The following is a 22,741-nucleotide window of genomic DNA, read 5'->3' as shown; positions in this document are numbered from 1 at the left end:
CTTCTCTCAAACGCTCTGCCAGCCGCTCTGCTATTCTCATAGACCAAAAATTCCACTGCCGTGTGAGGTTTCCAACTTTAGTAAAAAATAAACAAAACTACATCGCTATTCACCAAAACAAAGGCAGTTTTGTGTTGTTGAAAGTCTAGTCTCCACGGTGGGAGGCCTCTCAGGACCCCACTTGATCTGCATAATACACTTTTTGGGCAGAAAATAAAATATGTCCAACAGACAGACATTATTTGTTTTTACTCACCTGCGCCCTCTACGGATCTGGTCAATATAAATTACCATTGACCAGACCTGTAGAGGGCGCAGTGGAATAAATAGAATAACATCCGTGCACCCACACGCGTCTTAGTGGTGGGCCGTGTTGCCAGATTATGTGAGAGAAACAAGCAACCAGGTCTAGGAAAACCAGCCCAAAAGTACTTTAACATTTACATCAGCCATTTGAAAATAGCAGACCTACAAGCTCACAACGCTTCGCGATGCGACGCGTTGTGAGCTTGCAGATCGGCTATTTTCAAATAATATCTCGCGGGGGAATTATAATAAGCAGATCTGGCAACCCTGGTGGTGGGTCTACTTTGTGAGGGGAAAAGTAGTCCCGGCCAAGCGTGTCGCCATTTTCTGCCCCTAACCGCCTTGTTGTTTGTGAACGAAGAAGAAGCATCCATCACGGAATCTTTGAAACAAACGAGCCGTGTAACAAACAACAACAACGCCATATTAGTCGGTTTAAATCGACGTTTCTAAGAGATTAGATGTCGTTAAAAGACCTAGCTTGACCTGTGGGCTTAGAGGAGGTTTGCGTCGACGGGTATTTTAATGGTTTATTGTGAAGTAAATCAGTGGGTGACAGTTTGGGGCTGCTGAAGGTGAACCTCCCTAGCAACAACGTGGTGGGGTGGTTGTTTGCTCGAAAACGACGCCCTTTTTGTTTGGCCAAAAAGCACGCGGGAGGCCGGGGGCTGTGGTGTGGTGTGGTGTGTGGGGGGGGTCATCCTTTTTTTTTCTCTTGGATTCGGAATTTGTCCGACAAACACCCTGACGACCACGGTGCGAGACTCGAAGACCGAGGAGATGGCGAGCTCCGTGGGGAACGTGGCCGACAGCACAGGTATTGAAGCTACAAGCTAAACATGAATGATGCTGACTGTTGCAGTGGTGGGCAAAGTACTCATGTTTTTTTGTTTTTTTTTAAGTAAAAGTATCTAATACTGCAATGTAGAAATGCTCTTGTTACAGACCGGAATTCTAAATTTGACTTGAGTAAAAGTACAAAAGTGAGTTATCATGGTTGCACGTGAAATGAATAGCAGCTTTTCAACATGGCTGCCGACTGTAACATTACCAGCAATTTGATAATAATAATAATAATAATAATAAACTTTATTTGTATAGCACCTTTCATGACATGAAATGCAGCGCAAAGTGCTTTACAGAGCAAGAATACAGTTACAGTTACAACCAATTTAACAATAAAGCAAACAAAAAATAAAAGACCTAGCTGATGTATTAACTGATGTATTGACCTATCAATACATCAGTTATCATCCGCTAGCCTTGTGGATCTATTCTGGACCAGTGGTTTTCAACCTTTTTTTTTGCGTCAAGGACCCCCAAATTGACACGCATTAGCCCAGGGACCCCCATTTGAAAAGTTATGCCAGGGACCCCTAATAAGAGACGATTTTTACGGCTCTAGCAGTGATTCTCAACCATTTCAATTTCAAGGACCTCCAGTTTAACATGCATTAGGCTACAGACCCCCATTTAATGGCATTTGTATCTCTGGGACCCCAATTTTTATTATAAAAGCAATGTTAATGTAACTCTGAGAGTGTCCATTTGGTTCCATTTGTTACACTCTCAGAGTTACAGAACCCATAAGGGTCCATTTGGTTCCTATCTATCATTTAGCCGGGGACCCCCTGGAACTCCCTCAAGGACCACTGGTGGTCCCTGGACCACTGGTTGAAAACCACTGATCTAGACTATCATATATGTATTTTGTTGATTTTGACATTTGTATTTCATGGATACGAAAGTAGAAGTCAGGCTCGATAAAAAAAACATCTGATATAATCTTGATCCAAGGCTAGTCATCCACATGTTGTAGCTTAACACTTGTATTATTATTTTTTATTGTTTTAGTGGTTAGCCTGGTGATTGATTTTTTTTCTTCTGGTAAACATGTATGCAAGTGCATACAAGATATAAATCCGAGGATAACACAAAGTGTAATGTTCTCATTTTCAGTGTGGTCGTCTTATTGTTGGTTGGAAATGTTCATTGAAGGACGCTAACGTATTGTTTTATTTCATATTAATGCTTAATTCTATGGTCCTACTACTACTTAAACGGGGATTTGTTTGGTGTGGGTGGGTTGTGTTAATCAAAATGTATAATTGTGGTGATGTTACAGACCCAGTTTGCTTTCCATAGCACGATGCATTCATATATTTATTTATTTGTTTGCCTTTTTAGACAAAAACATGTCCAGATTGTCCGTAATTAATCTCTCATTTAGTCATGGGCCAGCTAATGTTACAGTCGTTGGGTTGTTGATGCATGCGATCCCATCATGTAGTTGCTAACTCAATATTTTGTTGACATTAATTTTGCATGGTCTTGTCTTACATATCTGTGGCACTATTGCACAACAGCCATTCAATACTAAACATAACCATTGAGACACCATTTTGCCTGAGATCATGTTGCATCCGAGTTCTTTTTTTCTTCCAGTACACATAACATATTTAATTGTCTATGCTGTCCTGTACTTTGATGTGGAACTAGATATCACTGTCATGTGTCAAAGCTACATTTCTTAAAGCAAAAGTCCACCTTAAAACAGTAGTTGGGGATAGATTGTATATAGAACACATGAATCCATCTCACAAGTTATGAGTGGACATATTAAAGCTAGGGCTGTAGTTCTTGATATCACCCATCAACATTAGAGCCACTATAAATAGCTGCTGACCTTGTTTACTTTATGACCCAATCAAAACAGTTGTGCTGCTTTGTAGCTGACACATCTATAAAGGGTATATGTTTTCGCCTCAGTTCTTTTGCTTTCTTTCTCTAGCGCCTATATCCCACAGGGTGCCAAAATGAAAAATTACCAGTTGATTACTGGCTTCATTATGCCAGCTCTTAAGCCAAGTTCCATTTCCAGTGGTTCCCCTAGTTTAAGAGGGTTCTTTATGGTAATAGACAGGTACAGGACCAATGTTCCAGAAACATGAAACCATGTGAATCTTTTTGGGTGGATGTTTTGCCTTTAAGTAAGTGTTAACTTTGGTTGGTAGTGTTGATCAAAGTTGCATGTGTTCAAATAGGTAGCTGTCAAAAGAAAGGAAACAAATAATAAGTAAATTAATTTTGGTCAGTCTCAGGCTTTATTATCATGGCACTGTTGCAACTGAGGAAAATATAAAAAAGACAAGCTTGTTACTTGAAACCATTGCATTAAATACAATCCTGTTCATGGGAGTTATTTGGTCTGCACATCTTTCTGGTTTAATGTTGTAACTTAGACCATTGAGCAGTATGTCCAAAATACTGACTTGCACTTTTTAATACACACTCAATTTGTTTGGCAAGAGGATTAGTTGACTTCTCAAAATGTATTTTGAGCCCCTGTAGCAGAATATCTGACACTTGTGTAATCATTGCCACATTTCCAAGCTGTTAACACTAGTTTAGAGTAATTTAATGTTTCTTTTATTTTGAATTTTGCATCCACAAGTTGAAGGTGCATAGCCTTGTAGCTTGCATTTCTCCTGGATTCCATTATTTCTCACACATTTTTTTTAATTTGTCTGCCTCCTTTTCCTCCATCATCCCTAACATGTTGTTTCCCACCTCCTTGGGCCGTGTTGGTGCTCCAGAACCGACAAAACGTATGCTTTCCTTCCAAGGGTTGGCCGAGCTGGCGCACCGCGAGTATCAGTCAGGGGACTTTGAGGCGGCAGAGCGCCACTGCATGCAGCTTTGGAGGCAGGAGCCGGACAACACCGGCGTCCTGTTGCTCCTGTCCTCCATCCACTTCCAGTGCCGCAGACTCGACAGGTGAGGTGGGGTGAGGGAGACGGGCTCAAAGCACACGACTTCCTAATGAGAGGTGGAGGCGCAGGGAAGCACTGGGCCAGCTGTGGTGTTTGGGGAGTCAGGATGAGGCTACCAGGGCAGGACATTCTGTTGTCTCCTCTGAATAATCTCTCTCCTATACAAATCTGCCTTGCAGTTTAAACTGTGCTAATTTTGTTTCTTTTCAGGTGTCAGTGGTGAAGGTTGTTAAATCTGTTAACTTTATATCCTGCTTTCTGTAAATATAATTTCTGTTCAATTACTAGATTTCAGGGTACAGATTAAGAAAAATAGGGCTTCTACTATCGATTATTTTCTCAGCGAGTATGCTCTATTACTATTTTGTTTATCAATTAATCAAAGCGTGTGTTTTTATAGATAAGGATAAATGTATATATTTATATATCAACAAATCGATTAGCCACTTAAGCGTTATTTTATACTTCGCACAATGGTGTCGAGTGAAAATAGCTGCACTTGTAGATCGGCTATTAACTATTTTTGAATTTTCACCTATAATGACATGCCAAAAATAGGGATTGATTATTAACACATTGGGTGCCTGGTTTAAAGCCCTAGACTCCACGATGAGCAAATCCACGTAAAAAAAGCATCCATTCATGTAGCGCGATGACCCTGGCTACATCCTGGAACGATAACATTTCACTCGCGAGGGGGAATCGCACATCGCGCATGACCGTTTTTTCCCACCGGAAACGGATTCGGAGATACAGACGTTTTAAAGAAGGAAATAGACAGGAAGCGGATGGGGAGCCATGTTTTTTTTTTCCGGTGATCCATCTGGCCTATCCTTCTCAGGATCACAATGGGTACTCCCAGAGCTGCTCTAGCCCCTCCCGTGTGGAAAAAAACGAAAAAAACGAAAAAGACACCAAAACCGTTTTAATGCGGTTTTGGCACTCTGAGTAACTTTTTGCACCTGTTGCAAAACCGTATAAATTCGGTTTTGGCACCCCATGTGTTAATGGATTATTTTATTACATTTTCTTTTTTTTAGATAATCGATTAAATCGATTAGTTCGATTTAACTGTTGCACCCCTAGAAACAAGGACTTTAAACAATACTGTTTAGCTACAGTTTGTAATCAACGCAGACTCTCATTGCTGGAATTGTTTTGTTCAGCATCGCTGGCCTCCATCAGTCTTGTGACTGTTCCTATCCATTCTGACCCTACAGGTCTGCTCACTTCAGTACCCTGGCTATCAAACAGAATCCAATGTTGGCTGAGGCCTACTCCAACCTGGGCAACGTGTACAAGGAGCGCGGGCAGCTGCAGGAGGCCATCGAACACTACCGCCACGCCCTGAGACTGAAGCCAGACTTTATAGACGGATACATCAACCTGGCCGCTGCTCTGGTAGCAGCAGGGGACATGGAGGGCGCGGTGCAGGCTTACGTCTCCGCCTTACAATATAACCCTGTAAGTGTCCGGTGTCAAGGCCTAAGAGAAGCCATGAAAACAACCATTTGTTTTTAAAAACATGTCATAACAAGACAAATGACAAGACAAAAAATTTAAACCAACCATTTTAGTCTACATCAAATGGTCATTATGTTGATCTGCAGTGGGTTTGTTTAGTTATTGTAACTAAGTTCTATTTTATTTCCTTTCCAGGAACTTTATTGTGTTCGTAGCGACTTGGGCAACTTGCTTAAAGCCCTTGGACGTTTGGAAGAGGCCAAGGTATGTCCCAGCCGATTGTCTCAACACACCGTTGTTTTGTTTTAATTTGATCATTATTGCAGACTTTTATTTTTTTTTAATCTTTTTTTTATTCAGTAGCTCCCATTTGAACACCAAGGCCATACATCTTTTTAGCCTTTTGACCTCTGAACTCTACTCCTCCCCCGTACTTCCATGGCACCCTTCCCTGTACATCCCATCGATCTCATCCTGGCTTTTGTCAGGCTTTAGATGCAGCTGCCCTGGAAAAGTGAAGACAAATTCCTTCATAATCTTTTATCTATTCACCCCGTATCCCAACCTTCCTATTTTTGTTGATGACTTTTCACTTAGTTAAATTTTTATATATGAATATTTTTTCCTGTCTAGTTAGAGACATAATCGCCATCCCCTCCACCACTGACTCTCGGTCCAGATGTCCTTTGCTCCACCCTGACCGATGATCTGTGACCTCCCCCCTCCCTTTTCAGGAAGAAAGGCTGGAGCTCTCAGTTTTATATAGATTTTTAGATCAGGAGTTTTCAAAGTCTCTCACAGCGGCCTCCCTTGAGACAAGGATCAGACAACCATCGTAACACACAAAAGCACACACACACCAACCTTTCCTATGACATTACTGCTATCTTTGCTAGCACTGTCGGATAATTACAAGTATTGCAACCTCTGTTGCATGAAACGGCAATTTAAGTCATCCATCCTGTCACCTTGTCACCAGGTAGGCGCACCTCGCACTTTGAAAACCCCTGATGTAGATGATTGTCTTTGCGTTAAATGCATGCATTCTGATGATGCTGATATTTGGAGGGAAAATGCTGGTTCGGTCTTTGAGGAATAAATGGACTGATGAGAAGCTAGTTTACCTTTGCAATGCAAAAGATGAGATGGTCTCTAACCAAACCACTGTACTCCAAATATTACAAAAAAAGAAAACGCCACATGTTCAAGCTGCACGATTGCTTATACTTAATTTATTTCCTCATGTGCGCTTCCCCTCCTCCCCACTTTAAAGCATATCTAAACATTAAGTTACAGGGTCCTTGGGTTGGGTAAAAACTTGGAGATGTGGTTACAGGCCATCTTATTTGGTGCCAGAGGGGGGTAAAGGAGTGGGGAGGAGCACCAGGGAGTTCCAGCTCCCCTGCTCTGTCGCTCCACCCCCCCGCGCGCTCGCTGAGGACCGGCAGAATGCGCGCGCACAGAGCTGTCTTCCTGACCCCACAGCTTGGCCCCGTCGAGGCTCATGATGGCCTGGCGGTGCTCTATCTACAAACAAACCCTCCCCTGTATATCAGTGCTTCTCCGTAGGCCCAGTGGGTCAATCTTGGGTGTTCTAGTCTGGCTTTAGAAAGTTCCAGGAGCCTGTGTGGTCGTCCAAGCTGTGCCAGGCAGACAGCTCATTCTCTGCACTCTGCCGTCCGCGTCAGATGCTGGGTTAGAGAGACAGAAACAAAGCACGCGCAGCAAATGGCAATGACCTCTTTATTTCAGAGCTGTGGAGGCTTCTAGATACAAATAATCAAACCACAGTTTTTTTCTCCCTTACCTCATTGGCCAGGATTCAAGAAAGCAGGACAGGATAAAGAATTCCAAGTATAAAATCTTTTTGTGCAAAAAAAAGAAAAGGAAAAAAAAGAAAAGTAATGATTATTACATCTTCCCTTTTCCTTCAATTATGCAATGATATTATTTCCCAAAGAAATGTCATCAGTTCATTTGGGGAAGATCAAGCCAGTAACCTCTCTCCTTTTTTTAGTTTGATAACAAATTGGAGAACTAAGTTACTGCAGTGATTTAATAGAACGCACAAAAAGCCTTTCTTCCCTCCCCGATTTCCCTGATAAGCATTCTTTTATTTATTTCCTTTTGAGAAACATTCATTGCATGAATGAAAAATAAGAACAGTTTTTTAAGTTTTGTTATCAGAACCACTTTTTAAATTTTATTTATTTCCATATGAGAAACAAGAAAACAATGTATTTGTTTGCAAACATACTAACGATCTTGTATTCTTATTTTGTCTCTTTTGGTTTTTTCCACGACTGATATTGTTATTTAGAAGGTTTCAGGTGGGTGACACTATTCCTGCGTAGGTGCCTGGCGGAAAGGAACACTAGGGCAGCATCAGTCCTCTCCTCCCCTCTTCCAGCCAGCTGTGACCGCCACTCTGACAAAGCCCCAAAATATGGTAACGGGTTTGTAACTGCCAGCAAAAGAAAACCACCTCACTCCATGCTTGAGATCCTCTGTCTTGTGGCTTCCTTTAGAAGAGCAAAACAAGATATAAAAAAAAGTAACAAACGGGAAGTACAGTAAGCTTTCCTATAAACATGTTATACTAAACAGCAGTGCCCACATCTGTAGTAATCAAGTAAAAGCCAACTTGGTTTGGAAGCAATAAACGTGAAAGAAAAGAAAAAGTAAGAACCCCCTAACTCTTACATGTTGGTTTTATTGTTCCTGTTTTGTTTTGTTTTTCCTTCTTTATTTGGAGTTGCAGCGTTCTGATGTTGCAGATATTGCGCTGTGAGTCTGCAGTCGCGCAGGGGCTGCGCAGCGAATGCCTTCCAACCACCCAAAAGACGGCAAGCGCAAGCACCCCAAGCCCCCCTCATCCCTATTGGCCTGCTGGTTGCAGACCCCTCCCCTCCCTCTGCTAGCCTCGCACCCAGAAAGCCCTCATGTCACAGATGAGATAGAATTGGCTCATCTGTTGTATTGCCCCAAAATCAATGCTTTACCAAATAACCTGACAACATACAATTGGATCTTCACTGCAGATCTTCCACACACTGTTATCCTATCTCACCTCCAATAACCTGTCCTTAGTGACGGTGGGTTCTGAGTGTGTGCCAGTCTGGTAGAAGGGTTCTGTCAGGGGTTCCGGGTCTGCAGCTATCTCACCTGGCCAGTCAGCGAGCGCAATAGCGATACCATGACCACTGCAAGCAGCAGGGTCGCGCAAGCGGCGATATGCGGTGCGTTAAGGTGGTGCTTGTAGACGCACACCTGCACGCCCACCTGGCTTTGTGCGCATGCATTACAGGGACCTTCACCTGCACGCAGAGTCCACTATTCAAGGTTGTGTGAAAACTTAACAGGGATCTCGGGGGGGGAAAAATGCAGCCATCTTTAGGCATCACAGTATTGACTCAGACATCCATGTTGTGTAACATGGATGTACTCTAGCTTATTAGTGGGAGCAGTACAGCTAGTGTGGGGTACCTCATGTTCTGAGGTTATAACTGGAGAATGATGGCCTGTGTGTGGGTGTCGGTCGGATCTGCGCAGCGTAGGGAAAAAGCAAAGCTGCTTAGCGCGGCAGAGTTGAGCGCACGCGAGCCCATGCTGCAGACTCACTTTTTGCTGTGATGGAAGATGGTCACTAATTCTGTTTCCTCTATCCTTTTTTCTTTTCTTCCTTTTTTATTCTCAATCTTCTTTTTATTTTATTTTATTTTTCAATCCCTTGTCCTCCCTTCTATATACTATACCTCTCTCTCTCTACCTATTCCTTCCTGTGTGTTTTTTTCCTTTTTTTTCATTAACCCATTCAAGGCTTGTTACCTGAAAGCCATTGAGACTCAGCCCAACTTTGCAGTGGCTTGGAGTAACCTGGGCTGTGTGTTCAATGCCCAGGGAGAAATATGGCTGGCCATACACCACTTTGAAAAGGTCAGTTGGCATATTATTCATCTACACATGTATTTAACCCACTTTCAAATATGTGAATAAGCTCACAAAGCATTTTTATATACTGTAAATATATAAACTGTTCTTTTTATTTTTAGGCAGTAACTCTGGATCCCAACTTCCTTGATGCCTACATAAATTTGGGCAATGTACTGAAAGAAGCCCGCATCTTTGACAGGTGAGTGAGTTGTGTTAAATACTGGCAGTGATGCTGGCAGTGAAACACTCCCTTGTTTACTGAAGTGTTCTTTTTGCCATTGATACGTGACAACTAACACCCTGGCTTAGGACATTGTTTAATAATGCTGCCAAACTTGTTTTCATTGTATCTGTTCATATTATTTCTAGAGTGTTATTATGTTCTATGTCATTGTTCAGTCCCTCTAACTCCCACGTTACTGTCACCTGACGTGACCTAACCAATAAAACACAAGCTTAAGCCTTCAGCATGGTTCTAAAGAAATCGAATTGTTTGACCACAAAGGACAGCCAACATTTGTGACTATTGGGTTGGGGTGAGAAGTTGTCCATCATCGAGAGGGGAGTGTTGTTGTTGCTATAAGAGATCTGTTGGTGGCGGTCTGGTGGTTCACATCAAGCACAAGAGTGGCATAAACCTTAGTGGTGGTGGGCTAGTAGGCAGTCCAGGATTTAGCAATTGCAAAATGTAACATAGATTCGAGCAACCCTGGCTATTTCTGCATAAAATGGTGACATCAAGAATGCTGTGTGTGTATATGAGAGAGAGAGGGGCTGGAGTCTTTATTACATTTTCTTTTCTCCTTGAGACTTCACGGTAAGCAGTTGATCAGTCAACATGATGACAGAAGTAGTTGTGTGGAAAATGAACATAATAGAATTTTCATACAACTTGTAATGCTGCCCATTTCCACACTTGACCAGTTGCTATGGAATATGGGCATGAATGTCAGACTGTCTATTTTGGAAAGTTTCAAACATTGGACATGAACTCCTTCTTTTAGATTGCACACCACTGCTTAACCGTGTTTCCCCATCATGTAGACCAGGTATACATTACTAATGCAGGGCTCATTGTGTAAGAATTATGACCTGGATACATTTACCATCAAAAGTAAACTGAGATTGCATTACAACATTAGTTGTCGGAAGATTACAATGTATGGATTTAGCAGACGCTCTTATCCAGATTAAATTAACTAGGATATCAGGTAAACGTCACACTTGGCATGTGCTATCTAAATATGCAATTTGTGGACAAGAGAAACAATGTCTGTCTTATCTGTTTAACTAGCATCTATTGAAAATGGGCAACAAGAAGTGATGCAAGAAGGGTTGCTGCTGCTGTTTCACTGTTTTTGACTATGGCCTAGATTTTTTCACTGATTTCTCTTTCACTGTCTTTCTCTCCAGGGCTGTGGCTGGCTATCTGCGAGCACTCAGCCTGAGTCCCAACCATGCTGTTGTGCATGGCAACCTGGCCTGTGTGTACTACGAGCAGGGCCTCATCGACCTGGCCATCGACACCTACCGCCGTGCTATTGAGCTGCAGCCACACTTCCCTGATGCCTACTGCAACCTGGCCAACGCCCTCAAGGAGAAGGGAAACGTAAGCCGCTCAAAACGTCTCACAGGCGCTGGCCGCCGGCTCCATAGCCGTACATTAAAATATTTCCACCCGGCTACTTTTTACTGCCTTTTTAGCACCTCCTGACTGATCATCCTACTGGTGTAAGGAGCCTTACATCCAATAGAGCAGAGACTTCACGAAACTGAGTGTTTGTTTGCTGCAACTCCAAGTCAGACACCTGACATTTGCACAATTTGCTAATAAATTGTTTTTCTGCTTCATCTGGGTGTCACATTAAATGTAAAAGCTAGGTCAACACATGACCTTACCAAGACACCTAATCATTATTTCATCACACTACAAATGTATGTATTTTGTTGACAGACATGTTATATACGTTATTAATTCCTGTCTCTTTATTGAGCCAATGTACGGGCACAGTATAGATTGTGTTATTTAGCCACCACGTCATTGGTATTTCACTTCTGATTGTGTGTGTACACAGCTCGGTCTCAACTCTGCTGTGCATATCCACCTCCCTTGATGTATTATTTACAAGCTTTTCAATATGCAGACCAGGAATATTAAGAATTTTAGGACCATTTTAGAGGTGTATGAGTAAGTCTCAATCTGTGTAGTCTTTTAGTCAGTGTACCCTGTTTGTGTGTGTTTTACGCCTAATGCATTGACAGGATTTCACCTTCACCAGATCACACATATTTCACAGGTATCTGAGGCAGAAGAGTGTTACAACACGGCCCTACGTCTGTGTCCGACCCATGCTGACTCCCTCAACAACCTGGCCAATATCAAGAGAGAGCAGGGCAACATTGAGCAGGCCGTCGAGCTTTACAGGAAAGCTCTGGAGGTGAGCATTCTGAACAAAGTCTTTACTTGTGTTGCCACTATTTTGGTCATCCATTTTTAGATCATAGCTTTCATAGTGAGCATGTCATAACTGGCACTTCATTACCTTGTTCAATGGCTGGTGGATTATTTTCTTTTCATTAGGTATTCCCTGAGTTTGCTGCAGCTCATTCTAACCTTGCCAGCGTCCTGCAACAACAAGGGAAACTCTCGGAGGCGCTCATGCACTACAAGGAGGCTATCAGGTTAGTAGGGATACCTACGTACATGGAAGTAACAAATGGATGCCCAGGTGATCACTGATCATATATTTACATGGTTGCTAGTGATTAGATTCAACAAGATTCACCCACAATTTTAACCAAAACTGCCATTACTAACCAAAACTATGAGTGGCAGTGGGTTCTAATTGTGATAGTGAATTCTATGCATTCTGACAGGGAGTAACAATTGTACCGCATTACATTTGTATTGATGCTTCCTCCCCTCTGGTTTCAGGATCAGCCCCACATTTGCAGATGCCTACTCCAACATGGGCAACACTCTGAAGGAAATGCAGGATGTGCAGGGAGCCCTGCAGTGCTACACCCGTGCCATCCAGATCAACCCTGCCTTTGCTGATGCTCACAGCAACCTGGCCTCCATCCACAAGGTAGTGAATGGCCCTTTTTATTAATTCAAACATTTGTCTTTTTTATTTTTTTCATTTGACCCTGACATTTCGCTGACGCTTTTGTGTTCTCTCAGGATTCTGGCAACATCCCAGAAGCCATTGCGTCGTACCGCACAGCCCTGAAACTCAAGCCAGACTTCCCTGATGCTTACTGCAACTTGGCACACTGCCTGCAGGTAGCCCTAACCCCATCCATTAAAACCTTTTGCTCTGCGTATTATGACTATGAAATCCTGTGTACCTATATTATTTTATGGTCTATATTAATTGCACCGAATAATACAAAGAATAACACCAACATGTACGTGACTATGATGATTCAGTTGCATCCTTAGACAGGTAAATATTCCTCTGCTTCCAGATCGTTTGCGATTGGACAGATTATGACGAGAGGATGAAGAAGCTGGTTAGCATAGTTGCAGATCAGCTGGATAAGAACCGTCTTCCCTCGGTGCACCCGCACCACAGCATGCTCTACCCCCTCTCTCACGGCTTCCGCAAAGCCATTGCCGAGCGCCACGGAAACCTTTGTCTGGACAAGGTACACGCACTGATCAAAGCAAGTAAACCATTCCATTTACATTTTATGGCTGCTGAGGTTGCTGGTGATGGCTGGGTCTGTCCTGCAGGGGGTGGGCACATGCTTTGGTAAGGGAGGATTTAATGACATGATAAAGGTCTGGTTCTGGACTGAGGAGCTCTCTCTCTCTTTCTCCCTCTCTCTCTGTATAGTTTTTATTTGAGAGGAAATAATGGGTGGTGGAGGGTGGTTTGCTTGCAAGGATAAAGGTATGCTCTAAGGTTGAGCATGAATTACTTCTATTTAGATTTATTTTGTAAAATGTGAAAAAAGAATAATCACAATATGTGCACATGATATTTGGCACTGATCGGTCCAGTGGTTTGCGAGATTAGCACCAGATAGACGGACAGACACAGACCCTTTTCTAGACTGCTCGCTTGCTAGGAGCCACACTGTCAAATTGCTATGGTGTGGCTCCTAGAAGGGCAAGCCGCCTCAAAGAAGGTCTGTCTGTGTCTGAAACTAATCTCTAAAACCACTGGACTGATCAGCACCACATTTGCCATTCTCACCATGATGTCCGAGATCCAGGGAAGCCACGCTGTTATGGGCCCTGTCTTGTTTTCACACCCTACTAGGCCAGTTCAGTCATTCCAACAGTAAGGATCCTAACTGTCTGTGCTGTTGTGCCGTTTAACAGATCAATGCTCTGCATAAGCCTGCCTTTGAGCATCCTAAGGACCTGAAGGCCAGTGGAGGACGTCTGCGTATCGGCTACGTCAGCTCCGACTTCGGCAACCACCCGACCTCCCATCTGATGCAGTCAATTCCTGGAATGCACAACTCTGAGAAGTTTGAGGTGTGTGTATGATTTGTGCGCTTAAAGTGTCCTTTCAATCCACTAGGGTGCTTGTGTTCACTCACTCAGCTGACACGCCTATATGTCACCCTTCTATTGTTAGTTGGCATAAAATAGCCTGGCAATATATGCAGGAATATATGCAGCAAATGTTAAATGTGTGACACATAAGTGTACCATATGAGTGGTTGTCTCTTTTTGAAAACTACTCCTCACTTATGTTTACATCCAACTTCATCCCCTTCACTTTACTTAGTTACAAAGCAGGCTGCCTCAGGCATTTGATACCATTGTCTTACGGTCATTATTTACATTTCGTACAGATATTTGCAGGTAATTTTATTTTGGCAAGTAGCAACCCAGTGGAAATGTTACGTAATTGGTTTTAGTTGAACACGTGAACTCAAGCACCCTCTAGTGGAAACAAGTATAAAATGTCCCCTTTAGTTCAAGCAAGAAATTGACCAAATATGTTGTACGTTTCTGTCGCCTTTAAAATGGAGGACAAGAAGAGAAAAATGTGTAATATGTGTATGTTTTCTCTCAGGTGTTCTGCTACGCCCTCAGCCCTGACGACAGCACCAACTTCCGTGTGAAAGTAGTTGCAGAGGCTCATCACTTCACAGACCTCTCCCAGGTCACTGTTTAGACCTTTTTATGACCCGTTTCATTATAGATTGTTTTTGGCTTTTCGTTTATATGTGTATATAATACGACATACTGTCTGTATTATACCATCTGTACTCACCTCTCACTCTTGGTCCTCTTCTCTTGTCAGATCCCGTGCAACGGGAAGGCAGCTGACCGTATCCACCAGGATGGCGTTCACATTCTGGTCAACATGAACGGCTACACCAAAGGAGCACGCAACGAGCTGTTCGCACTGCGCCCCGCCCCCATCCAGGTCAGATAAATGTCCTGTTAGGTTGTGCTGACCTTTGTGGAATTACTTTAACCCATTAAGACCTGAAACCGATTCTACACGTCTTCTAAATCTCAACAGTTTTCCGAAAAAACATATGTTTCTATATCAGTGGTGCTCAAAGTCTTTCATGTCAAGGACCCCCAAAATGATATGTATTTGGCCGTGGACCCCCATCTCAAAACATTTTGTTCCAGGAACCCCCCAGAAGCAAAGATTTGAGTCAAAAATGTTTCAAAAATAGCAGATCTACAAGCTTGTAGATCTGCTATTTTTGAATAGCCAAAGTATAAAATGTTTTTTTTATAGCTCAAATCAAAAAGTGACACAGATGCGTTCCAGGTCTTGATGGGTTCATTTCATAGAAAGGAGTTTTATTTAGATACATATTGCCCCTTTGACCAAATATGTTGTACTATTCTGTTGCGTATGTTTTCTCCCAGGTGTTCTGCCACAATGGATTTTTCTAGATAAAACAAAAAGAGAGAATTAAGCAGTTTTTTGTAGTTGTATTTAGATGCTATGAATAGACAGGAAGCTGAGGATGGAGAACAGGAAGGACATGCAGGACAGGCCTCCAGCAGGAATTGAAAGTGGAGATGTTTTGATGATTAGGATGACACACTATCCGGCCAGCTGCCCCTTAACTGGGGTAGGGTGTTATTGCCAGTGCAGTGAAGGGTAGGGTGTTATTGCCAGTGCAGTGAAATTACTTGTGTATCGGGGGAATTATTATACTAAAGGTCCATACACACCAGGAGTGTTTTATTTCTTGTGATTAATTGGCATTAACTGCTGTTTGACATGAGAACATCCTTACAGAAAGTGAATATAACGAGGCAAACTTCAAAACAAGGTTGTTTTTTTGGCCGGTAATAAAAGCCAAATAATAGTTTAATGTGAATTATAAGCTATGCATTTTCCCATCGTTTATTCATCATAATGTAATTAGATAACAGGTGTTGTCTCTCTGTCCTTCAGACCATGTGGCTTGGCTACCCAGGAACCAGCGGCGCTCCCTTCATGGATTACATCATCACTGACAAGGAGACGTCACCCGCCGATGTGGCTGAGCAGTACTCTGAGAAGATGGCTTACATGCCCCACACCTTCTTCATTGGAGACCATGCCAACATGTTCCCTCACCTCAAGGTCAGGGACCACTCCTGCTTAATTTATACTCCGTCATACAACAGGGTCGCTCTCCGATCACAGCAGATCTACAAGCTCTCACCGGGTTGCATCGCGCCACGTTGTGAGCTTTTTAGGTCTGCTATTTTCGGCTGTCGTATGACAAAATATAAGCCAGGGCTACTGCTCTCCTTTCTCAGTTCATCTGCTTTCTTGTATCGAGTGCTCCATCTTTCTGACACGTGTCAAATGTTTGTTTTTCTAATAGTAGGAGTGTTCATTTTGACTGCAAATTCTGATTTAGTCTTTTGAATAACACCATTTAGTTTTAGTCCTATTTTAGTAATCTGAAATGAAATTGTTTAGTCTGTCGACTAAATATCTAAATGGTCTTAGAATCTTAGTCTGTTAGTCTTAGTCAACAAAATGAACACTGATAGTAGCTTTTAATGTTGGTAAACGTTTTAATCTGTTCTTTTTTTAATGTGACCCAACAGAAAAAGGCAGTCATAGATTTCAAGTCTAACGGACACATCTTTGACAATCGCATCGTGCTCAACGGCATCGACCTGAAAGCCTTCCTGGACAGTCTGCCAGATGTGAAGGTTGTTAAGGTGAGTTACACTGTCCTGAAGGGGATCGTCATAATGTTTATGGCTGTTTTTGTTTCATAAAGCATTTCCAAGCCTTGCTGAAGGAATGCACCACTGTCAAATGTGTAGATGTTTAGTTAATCTGTGACTTAAAGCTAGGGTAAGTGATATTTTTTAGTTTTTGTTAAAAAGGTTTAAGTACTATATTCTGATAGTAATCATTGCTACAGTGTTTGTTCGGTCACAGGGGTCTCTCCAGCTCTTTAGTAAACAGAATATAGTACATTTCCAGGTAGGTGACACTTAAGCCAATCAGGAGAGAGCACTGAAAATGCATTTTATTTTAGTTTAATAAAGAGCTGGAGAGATATGGGAGAGTCCTTTTACTGAACAAACACTCTATAGCAATGAGTACTATCAGAATATAGAGCTATTTAACTCTTATTTTAACCAAAGTAAATCACTTACCCTACCTTAAGCCATCGATGAAAGCAAACACCTTTTGATAACAAAGCAATGTTTTTGTCTCATTCTGAACATTCCGGTGCTTTGCTATCCGATCCTGCAATACAGAGTATTCAGGCACTCTACCATGTATTGTTTATGACTACCAATAAGAACATGGAGATGAGCTTTGAAAACAGTGCAGTGTTCCTTCAAGTTGAACTTTGCCTTGCTTTTGTGTCCAGATGAAGTGTGACAACAACCAGGAATCCGCTGGGGACACGAACGGAGCGTTGTCCATGCCTGTCATCCCAATGAACACAGCAGCAGAGGCCATCATCAACATGATCAACCAGGGACAGATACAGGTCACCATTAATGGCTTCACTGTCAGCAACGGCTTGGCTACCACACAGGTATGGAGAAAAGACATCACACACACATTAATTAATGAATTGAACCCCATTTCAAAAGCAGCCAAAATAGTGTCATGATGCATTGAGAGCTTGTAGATCTCGTTATAGAATATTTCTGAACATTTTTGAATAATTCCCCAATTGGGGATGCCGGGTACAGGCACTGTTGTCTTATAACCTTTTTAACATCATTGCTGTTTAAACATTTTGTAAATGCACAATGGCAGGAGCAGCCATTTATTCACATAACACTTTTCCAGATATTCTCAAGAGAAGACATTGTAGTGTCTGAGAATGGGACCGTCCAGGTAGGGGGGGGGGGGTGTACTGGGAACCCACAGAGCTCATGGTGAAGGGTGGGACCAATGGTGGCGTTAAGATTGAACCGCACTAACACACTGTCACCAATATGATTGACACCTGGTCTGTCACAGTTCTTTATGGGCCCAGCATGAGATGCGGGAAGCTTTAATCACAGTCTGTCCACAAATTCTATTGTTGTTCATCCTCTTGTGACCACTAGGGTGGGTCCTTTCTGACTTGTCACTACCTTTATTTATCACTTTCCCTCAATATTACATATTGAACGATCAATTGGCAAAGATGTGTCAGTAGTACATATTGAGGGAAAGGCCCTTTATTTCCAATGGTGTGGAGATTATAATAGCAGGAGAAACAAAGGGGGGATAATATTGCTTTAAAGGCTTCTCTGGGTCTCCTTTGTAGATCAACAACAAAGCGGCAACTGGAGAGGAGGTGCCTCGCACCATCGTGGTCACGACCCGCTCCCAGTACGGCCTCCCCGAGGACTCCATTGTCTACTGCAACTTCAACCAGCTCTACAAGATTGACCCCCCCACCCTGCAGATGTGGGCTAATGTAAGTCAGTCTACATAGACTAGACTTAGAGGTTGGGTTAGATCAGTGTGCATCAAGGACCGCCATATGTATACACATCAGGCCGCGGACCCGTATTTTATAAGCTGTAGTCTCAGTGATCCCCATCTGATAAGATTTACTCATTCAATAACTGTCCTCATGCTGTAGATTGGAAAATTAACAGTGTAAAATATGAAACCTATGAACAGAACACTTGAACCCTGGGCTTTTCTGATAATTCTAAGAGTCTGTGGGTGTTTCTGACCACGGCAACTACTTTAGCTTGAAATCAGTTATATTTTGTTTTTGCTTCTTTGGTTCATGTTCAACTCTGTACTTTGCTGCAATCCTGTCCTTTAGATCCTCAAGCGGGTTCCCAACAGTGTGTTGTGGCTGCTTCGTTTCCCTGCGGTGGGAGAACCCAACATCCAGCAGTATGCCCAGAACTTTGGCCTCCCCGGCTCTCGGATCATCTTCTCGCCTGTGGCACCGAAGGAGGAGCACGTGAGAAGAGGCCAGCTGGCAGACGTCTGCCTGGACACGCCTCTGTGTAACGGCCACACCACAGGCATGGATGTCCTCTGGGCAGGGACGCCCATGGTTACCATGCCAGGTACAAAGCTTAGGATAGAACCAACATAGCGGTTAGAAGGGACATTGGGCGAGAAAGTGAATTAGATCAGTGAGAAACAATGGGACCCAATTTTGGGTCACAAGTAAAAGTCCTCTTTTTCCCCACGTTTCCTATATTTAGAAATATATATATATATATATATATATATATATATATTATTTAAAATGTTAAATATATTTTTTATAAATGATAAAGAAGAAATTCCATACTTTTTAAAAACTCAAGAAATTGTGAAAATAGCAGATCTACAAGCTCATAACGTGTCAGCGCGGTGTAAGCTTGAAGATTGGCTATTTTCACAGTTTTTGAAATGGGGCTTAAGTGATTTAATTATGTACTTTCGTAAGTTTGTGTTCCGGATAGACAGCCAATTTATCTTTTGGGTATCGGGCTAAATGTTTGGGAACCGCTGAATTGGATTACGGGCAATGTACTGATGGCTCAAGTAGTGGAAAGCAGTAAATGGCCAAAACAGATCATTGATAAGCTTATGTGCTGCTTGGTGTGAAATCCATCCCAACTTTCTTTGTTTTTACAGGTGAGACCCTGGCCTCCCGCGTGGCAGCTTCACAGCTCAAATGTCTGGGCTGTCCGGAGCTCATCGCTCACACTCGTCTGGAGTACGAGGACGTGGCGGTCAAACTAGGCTCCGACATGGAATAGTAAGTAAAACCTTTTGATTTTGGGTCCCCCGGCCTTCTTTCTTTTACTATTTTGAATCTAAATACCATTGTTGTGATGTGAGGAGATCATGTATATACTGTGGGGGAAACGTATTTCTTCAAAATGTGGACGTGTATGTCTTTTTTTTTCAAGATGTATTTATGGGCTTTTTATGCCTTTATTGATAGGATAGTAGGTTGACAGGAAATGGGGAGTGACATGTGGAAAAGACCGTCGGGATGGGGACTCGAACTATTGGAGCCTAAGTGCCTGGACCGCTACGCGAGCCGGGGTTTTTGTTGAGAAATACACAGACAACATGGGGTTTTTGATCTCCTCACATTAGAACAATGGGCTTTAGATTCAAGATCGGTGACATTTCCCTTTACACACTCTGAACACCAGGGCTCTCAACCACCAATCTTTTCATAACCGATTAGCTTGTTTCAGTTATTCAGGTAATATATGTGAATTCTGTAAATCTGTGTGATTTAGACCATATAAACGTTTGTAAAATAAGACAACTAAATACGAAATAGTAAATACTCATTACAAAGTCAAGAATTGAATCAACACAAGTATGACCCTTTAAACTGACCGCCTGTTTTTTCCCCGGTGTGTAGCCTGAAAATGGTGCGATCCCGCGTGTGGAAGCAGCGCATCTGCAGCCCTCTGTTCAACACCAAGCAGTACTCCATAGAACTGGAGAAGCTCTACCTGCAGATGTGGGAACACCACGCCAACGGAGGCAAACCAGAGCACCTGATCCACCTTCAGCAAGTGGAGGCCGGGGACAACAGCGCCTGAAACCAACATGCTTGTCCTCCAGCCCATTCCACTCCCCCACCAGTCCCTCCCACCCTCCTTTTCCTCATCCTATACACGAATCCACGGAGCGCTGCCCTGCGCGCAGCCATTGCTGCGGTGTCAACGCTCCGGGCACGACGCCGCAGCAATGGCCGCCTACAGGCAGCTACAGGCAGCGTGTCTGTGGATTCGTCTATATCATAGTGGTTCTCAAACTGTTTTAATTTCAACGATCCCCATAACACTGAGAGCGTACAAATGGAACCAAATGGACCCTTATGGGTCCATTTGGTTCCATTTGTATGCGCTTAGTGTTACAGATCTGCAAGGGTCCATTTGGAAACCACCTCAAGGACCCTTTCTTTGAAAACCACTGCTATATCAGAACCCTAGCTTGATCTTTCATCAACCCCCACCCCCGACACCTTGAGTATCTGTACTTGATCGCCCCCGCCCCCCTTCTCTTTCTCCTGTAAATAGGACTCTGATTGGATGACGAGCCTGCAGGTGTCTCACTCCCATCATTTCTCCTCCAGATCATGGCGTCACGTGTGTGTTTTCTCTAAGCCAGATGATGAGAGTAACCTGAGGCTTTCAGGCTCTTTCATCTGAGACTATTTTTCCTCCTAAACCACGCTTGTGCTGAGTGTGACAGGGAAAAAAAATGCACCCCCATCCTACCCCCTACCCCCCCCCCCCCCCCCCCCCCAACCCACCCACCCACCCACCCAAATCCAGTGCTTGAAAACTATTGGTCGATTTCTTTTTTTGCCCCCCGTTTTCTCTGTGCGTATGGGACTCCTTGCTGGATCTTTGGAGAGAATGTCCTTCCTCCATCTTGTCGCTGGTCTGCTTGCTTATAATTGGATTAATTCTTTCTGAGTGTTTTTGTTTTCCCCAAAGGGATAATGTTGCAACTTTTTGACTTAACGTTTAATCCGCTTTTGTTATGCATTTGTTAAAGAAAAGAAAAACAACATACTTTGTTTGCGGCTGCTCATTATTTTGTCTTAAAGCTTATTACTGGTAAATCTGACTACAGAGAGTTAGACGTGAAAATTTGAGGAACAACCAAATTTTTGTTGAAGTTTTATTTCACCGTCACCAAATATGCCAACTTTTGGATCTTTTTTTGTCATGTGTCAATGTAAGAATACTGGATGGCTGTTGTCCTTAAAAGCAGGACACTGGGGGTTTCTTGTCAGTAATCATTGAAATGGGCCTAACATATGTTTCACTAAGTTATCATGAATCCATAAACATTTATTTTTATCTCTCGAACCAGGAACGGCCTAGGTAAGTATTTTCTAAGCGTTTTTTGTTTTGTATCCTCTAACTGTATGCTGTCAATGATACTGCAAGACCCTGACTAAATCTGAATAAAAAATAAAATGTATGGCATACATTGCGTGTTGTCTTTTGCATCTGGTAAAGTTCAAGCTAAGGCGTGATTTGAATGTCCATTAGATCATGTTAGAGCAGCGATTCATGCCCCCCCACTAAATAAAATCATGTCAAGTCATGGTATTTTGTTTTCTTGAAAACCTGCAAGAATGTGTATATAGGAACATAAAATACACTGGTAGTTCTGTTCACAGATATAGAAACCTAGATACCTCATTGGCCTCTGCAGTTCATTGGAGCGACATGCTTGGTATGGTGGCCACCATATTTCCGGGGGGAACGGCCACTGGCCAATCACAGCGTGTTGACTATTGGCCAACCACAGCGTGTCTTTTCCAGGACTTGTCAGAATAGTTGTCCCGCCCCCACCTGCGTCTGATTGGCCTCCTGAACGCCCCCTTCTGTGACGCACATGGACATTTCCAGCTGCCCCCCAGAAGCGGAAGTGCGTCAGCCATACATATGAAAATTATTAACAAGAGCTTGTGAGTAAAGAATAATTACACTGGATCCATTTGGAATACAGATTCTTCCCCCCCGCCCATGTCCTGAAAAGTAACCTTTTTGGACTTAGGCTACAAGGGTTCCACCTGACAGTGAGATATGAGAATGCCACTGCTGTTAATGCATTATGACCAATCAGCTGTAAAGGCTCCCTCATGTGGAGCAGACAGCAAGCCAAACATCAGCAAGACACACAGCAACATTAGCCCACAGACCCCCATTTCACACATTCCTTTTATCTCTGGAAAACTTGAATCTACACTGTAAATTCCTCAGTGTTAATATAATAGTCTGGTTCACGATGTAATTTTGTTGGATTTTTTGAAGATTTGCAAAACTATACATTTTTGGAAAGGTTATTTTCTAAGGAATCAGA

The 22,741-nt window shown here is 42.8% G+C and overlaps 1 protein-coding gene across 6 annotated transcripts; it reads left to right on the top strand.

The window, feature by feature from the left end:
• Nucleotides 1-967: 967 nt before the first annotated feature.
• LOC311065562 (UDP-N-acetylglucosamine--peptide N-acetylglucosaminyltransferase 110 kDa subunit) lies at nt 968-21,860 on the top strand. Of its 6 annotated transcripts, none has more exons than XM_084085960.1 (22): nt 968-1,123; nt 3,933-4,083; nt 5,300-5,543; nt 5,739-5,807; nt 9,363-9,479; nt 9,596-9,675; nt 10,890-11,085; nt 11,774-11,914; nt 12,058-12,158; nt 12,412-12,565; nt 12,661-12,762; nt 12,948-13,127; nt 13,810-13,968; nt 14,516-14,605; nt 14,747-14,872; nt 15,872-16,042; nt 16,519-16,635; nt 17,304-17,474; nt 18,201-18,353; nt 18,714-18,966; nt 19,526-19,649; nt 20,274-21,860. In XM_084085960.1, the coding sequence occupies exons 1-22, from the start codon at nt 1,087-1,089 to the stop codon at nt 20,455-20,457; spliced, it is 3,120 nt and encodes a 1,039-aa protein (XP_083942086.1). In that variant the 5' UTR covers nt 968-1,086; the 3' UTR covers nt 20,458-21,860. The 6 variants fall into 6 exon arrangements, with proteins under 6 accessions (XP_083942086.1, XP_083942085.1, XP_083942084.1 ...); XM_084085959.1 differs by having other exon boundaries at nt 969-1,123; nt 3,903-4,083; XM_084085958.1 differs by having other exon boundaries at nt 970-1,123; nt 11,756-11,914; nt 12,948-13,145.
• Nucleotides 21,861-22,741: the final 881 nt, after the last annotated feature.

The sequence above is a fragment of the Gymnoscopelus microlampas genome, assembly GCF_963454915.1.
Source record: "Gymnoscopelus microlampas genome assembly, chromosome: 18".
Lineage (NCBI taxonomy): Eukaryota > Metazoa > Chordata > Actinopteri > Myctophiformes > Myctophidae > Gymnoscopelus > Gymnoscopelus microlampas.
This window is presented reverse-complemented; position numbering and strand designations above follow the sequence as displayed.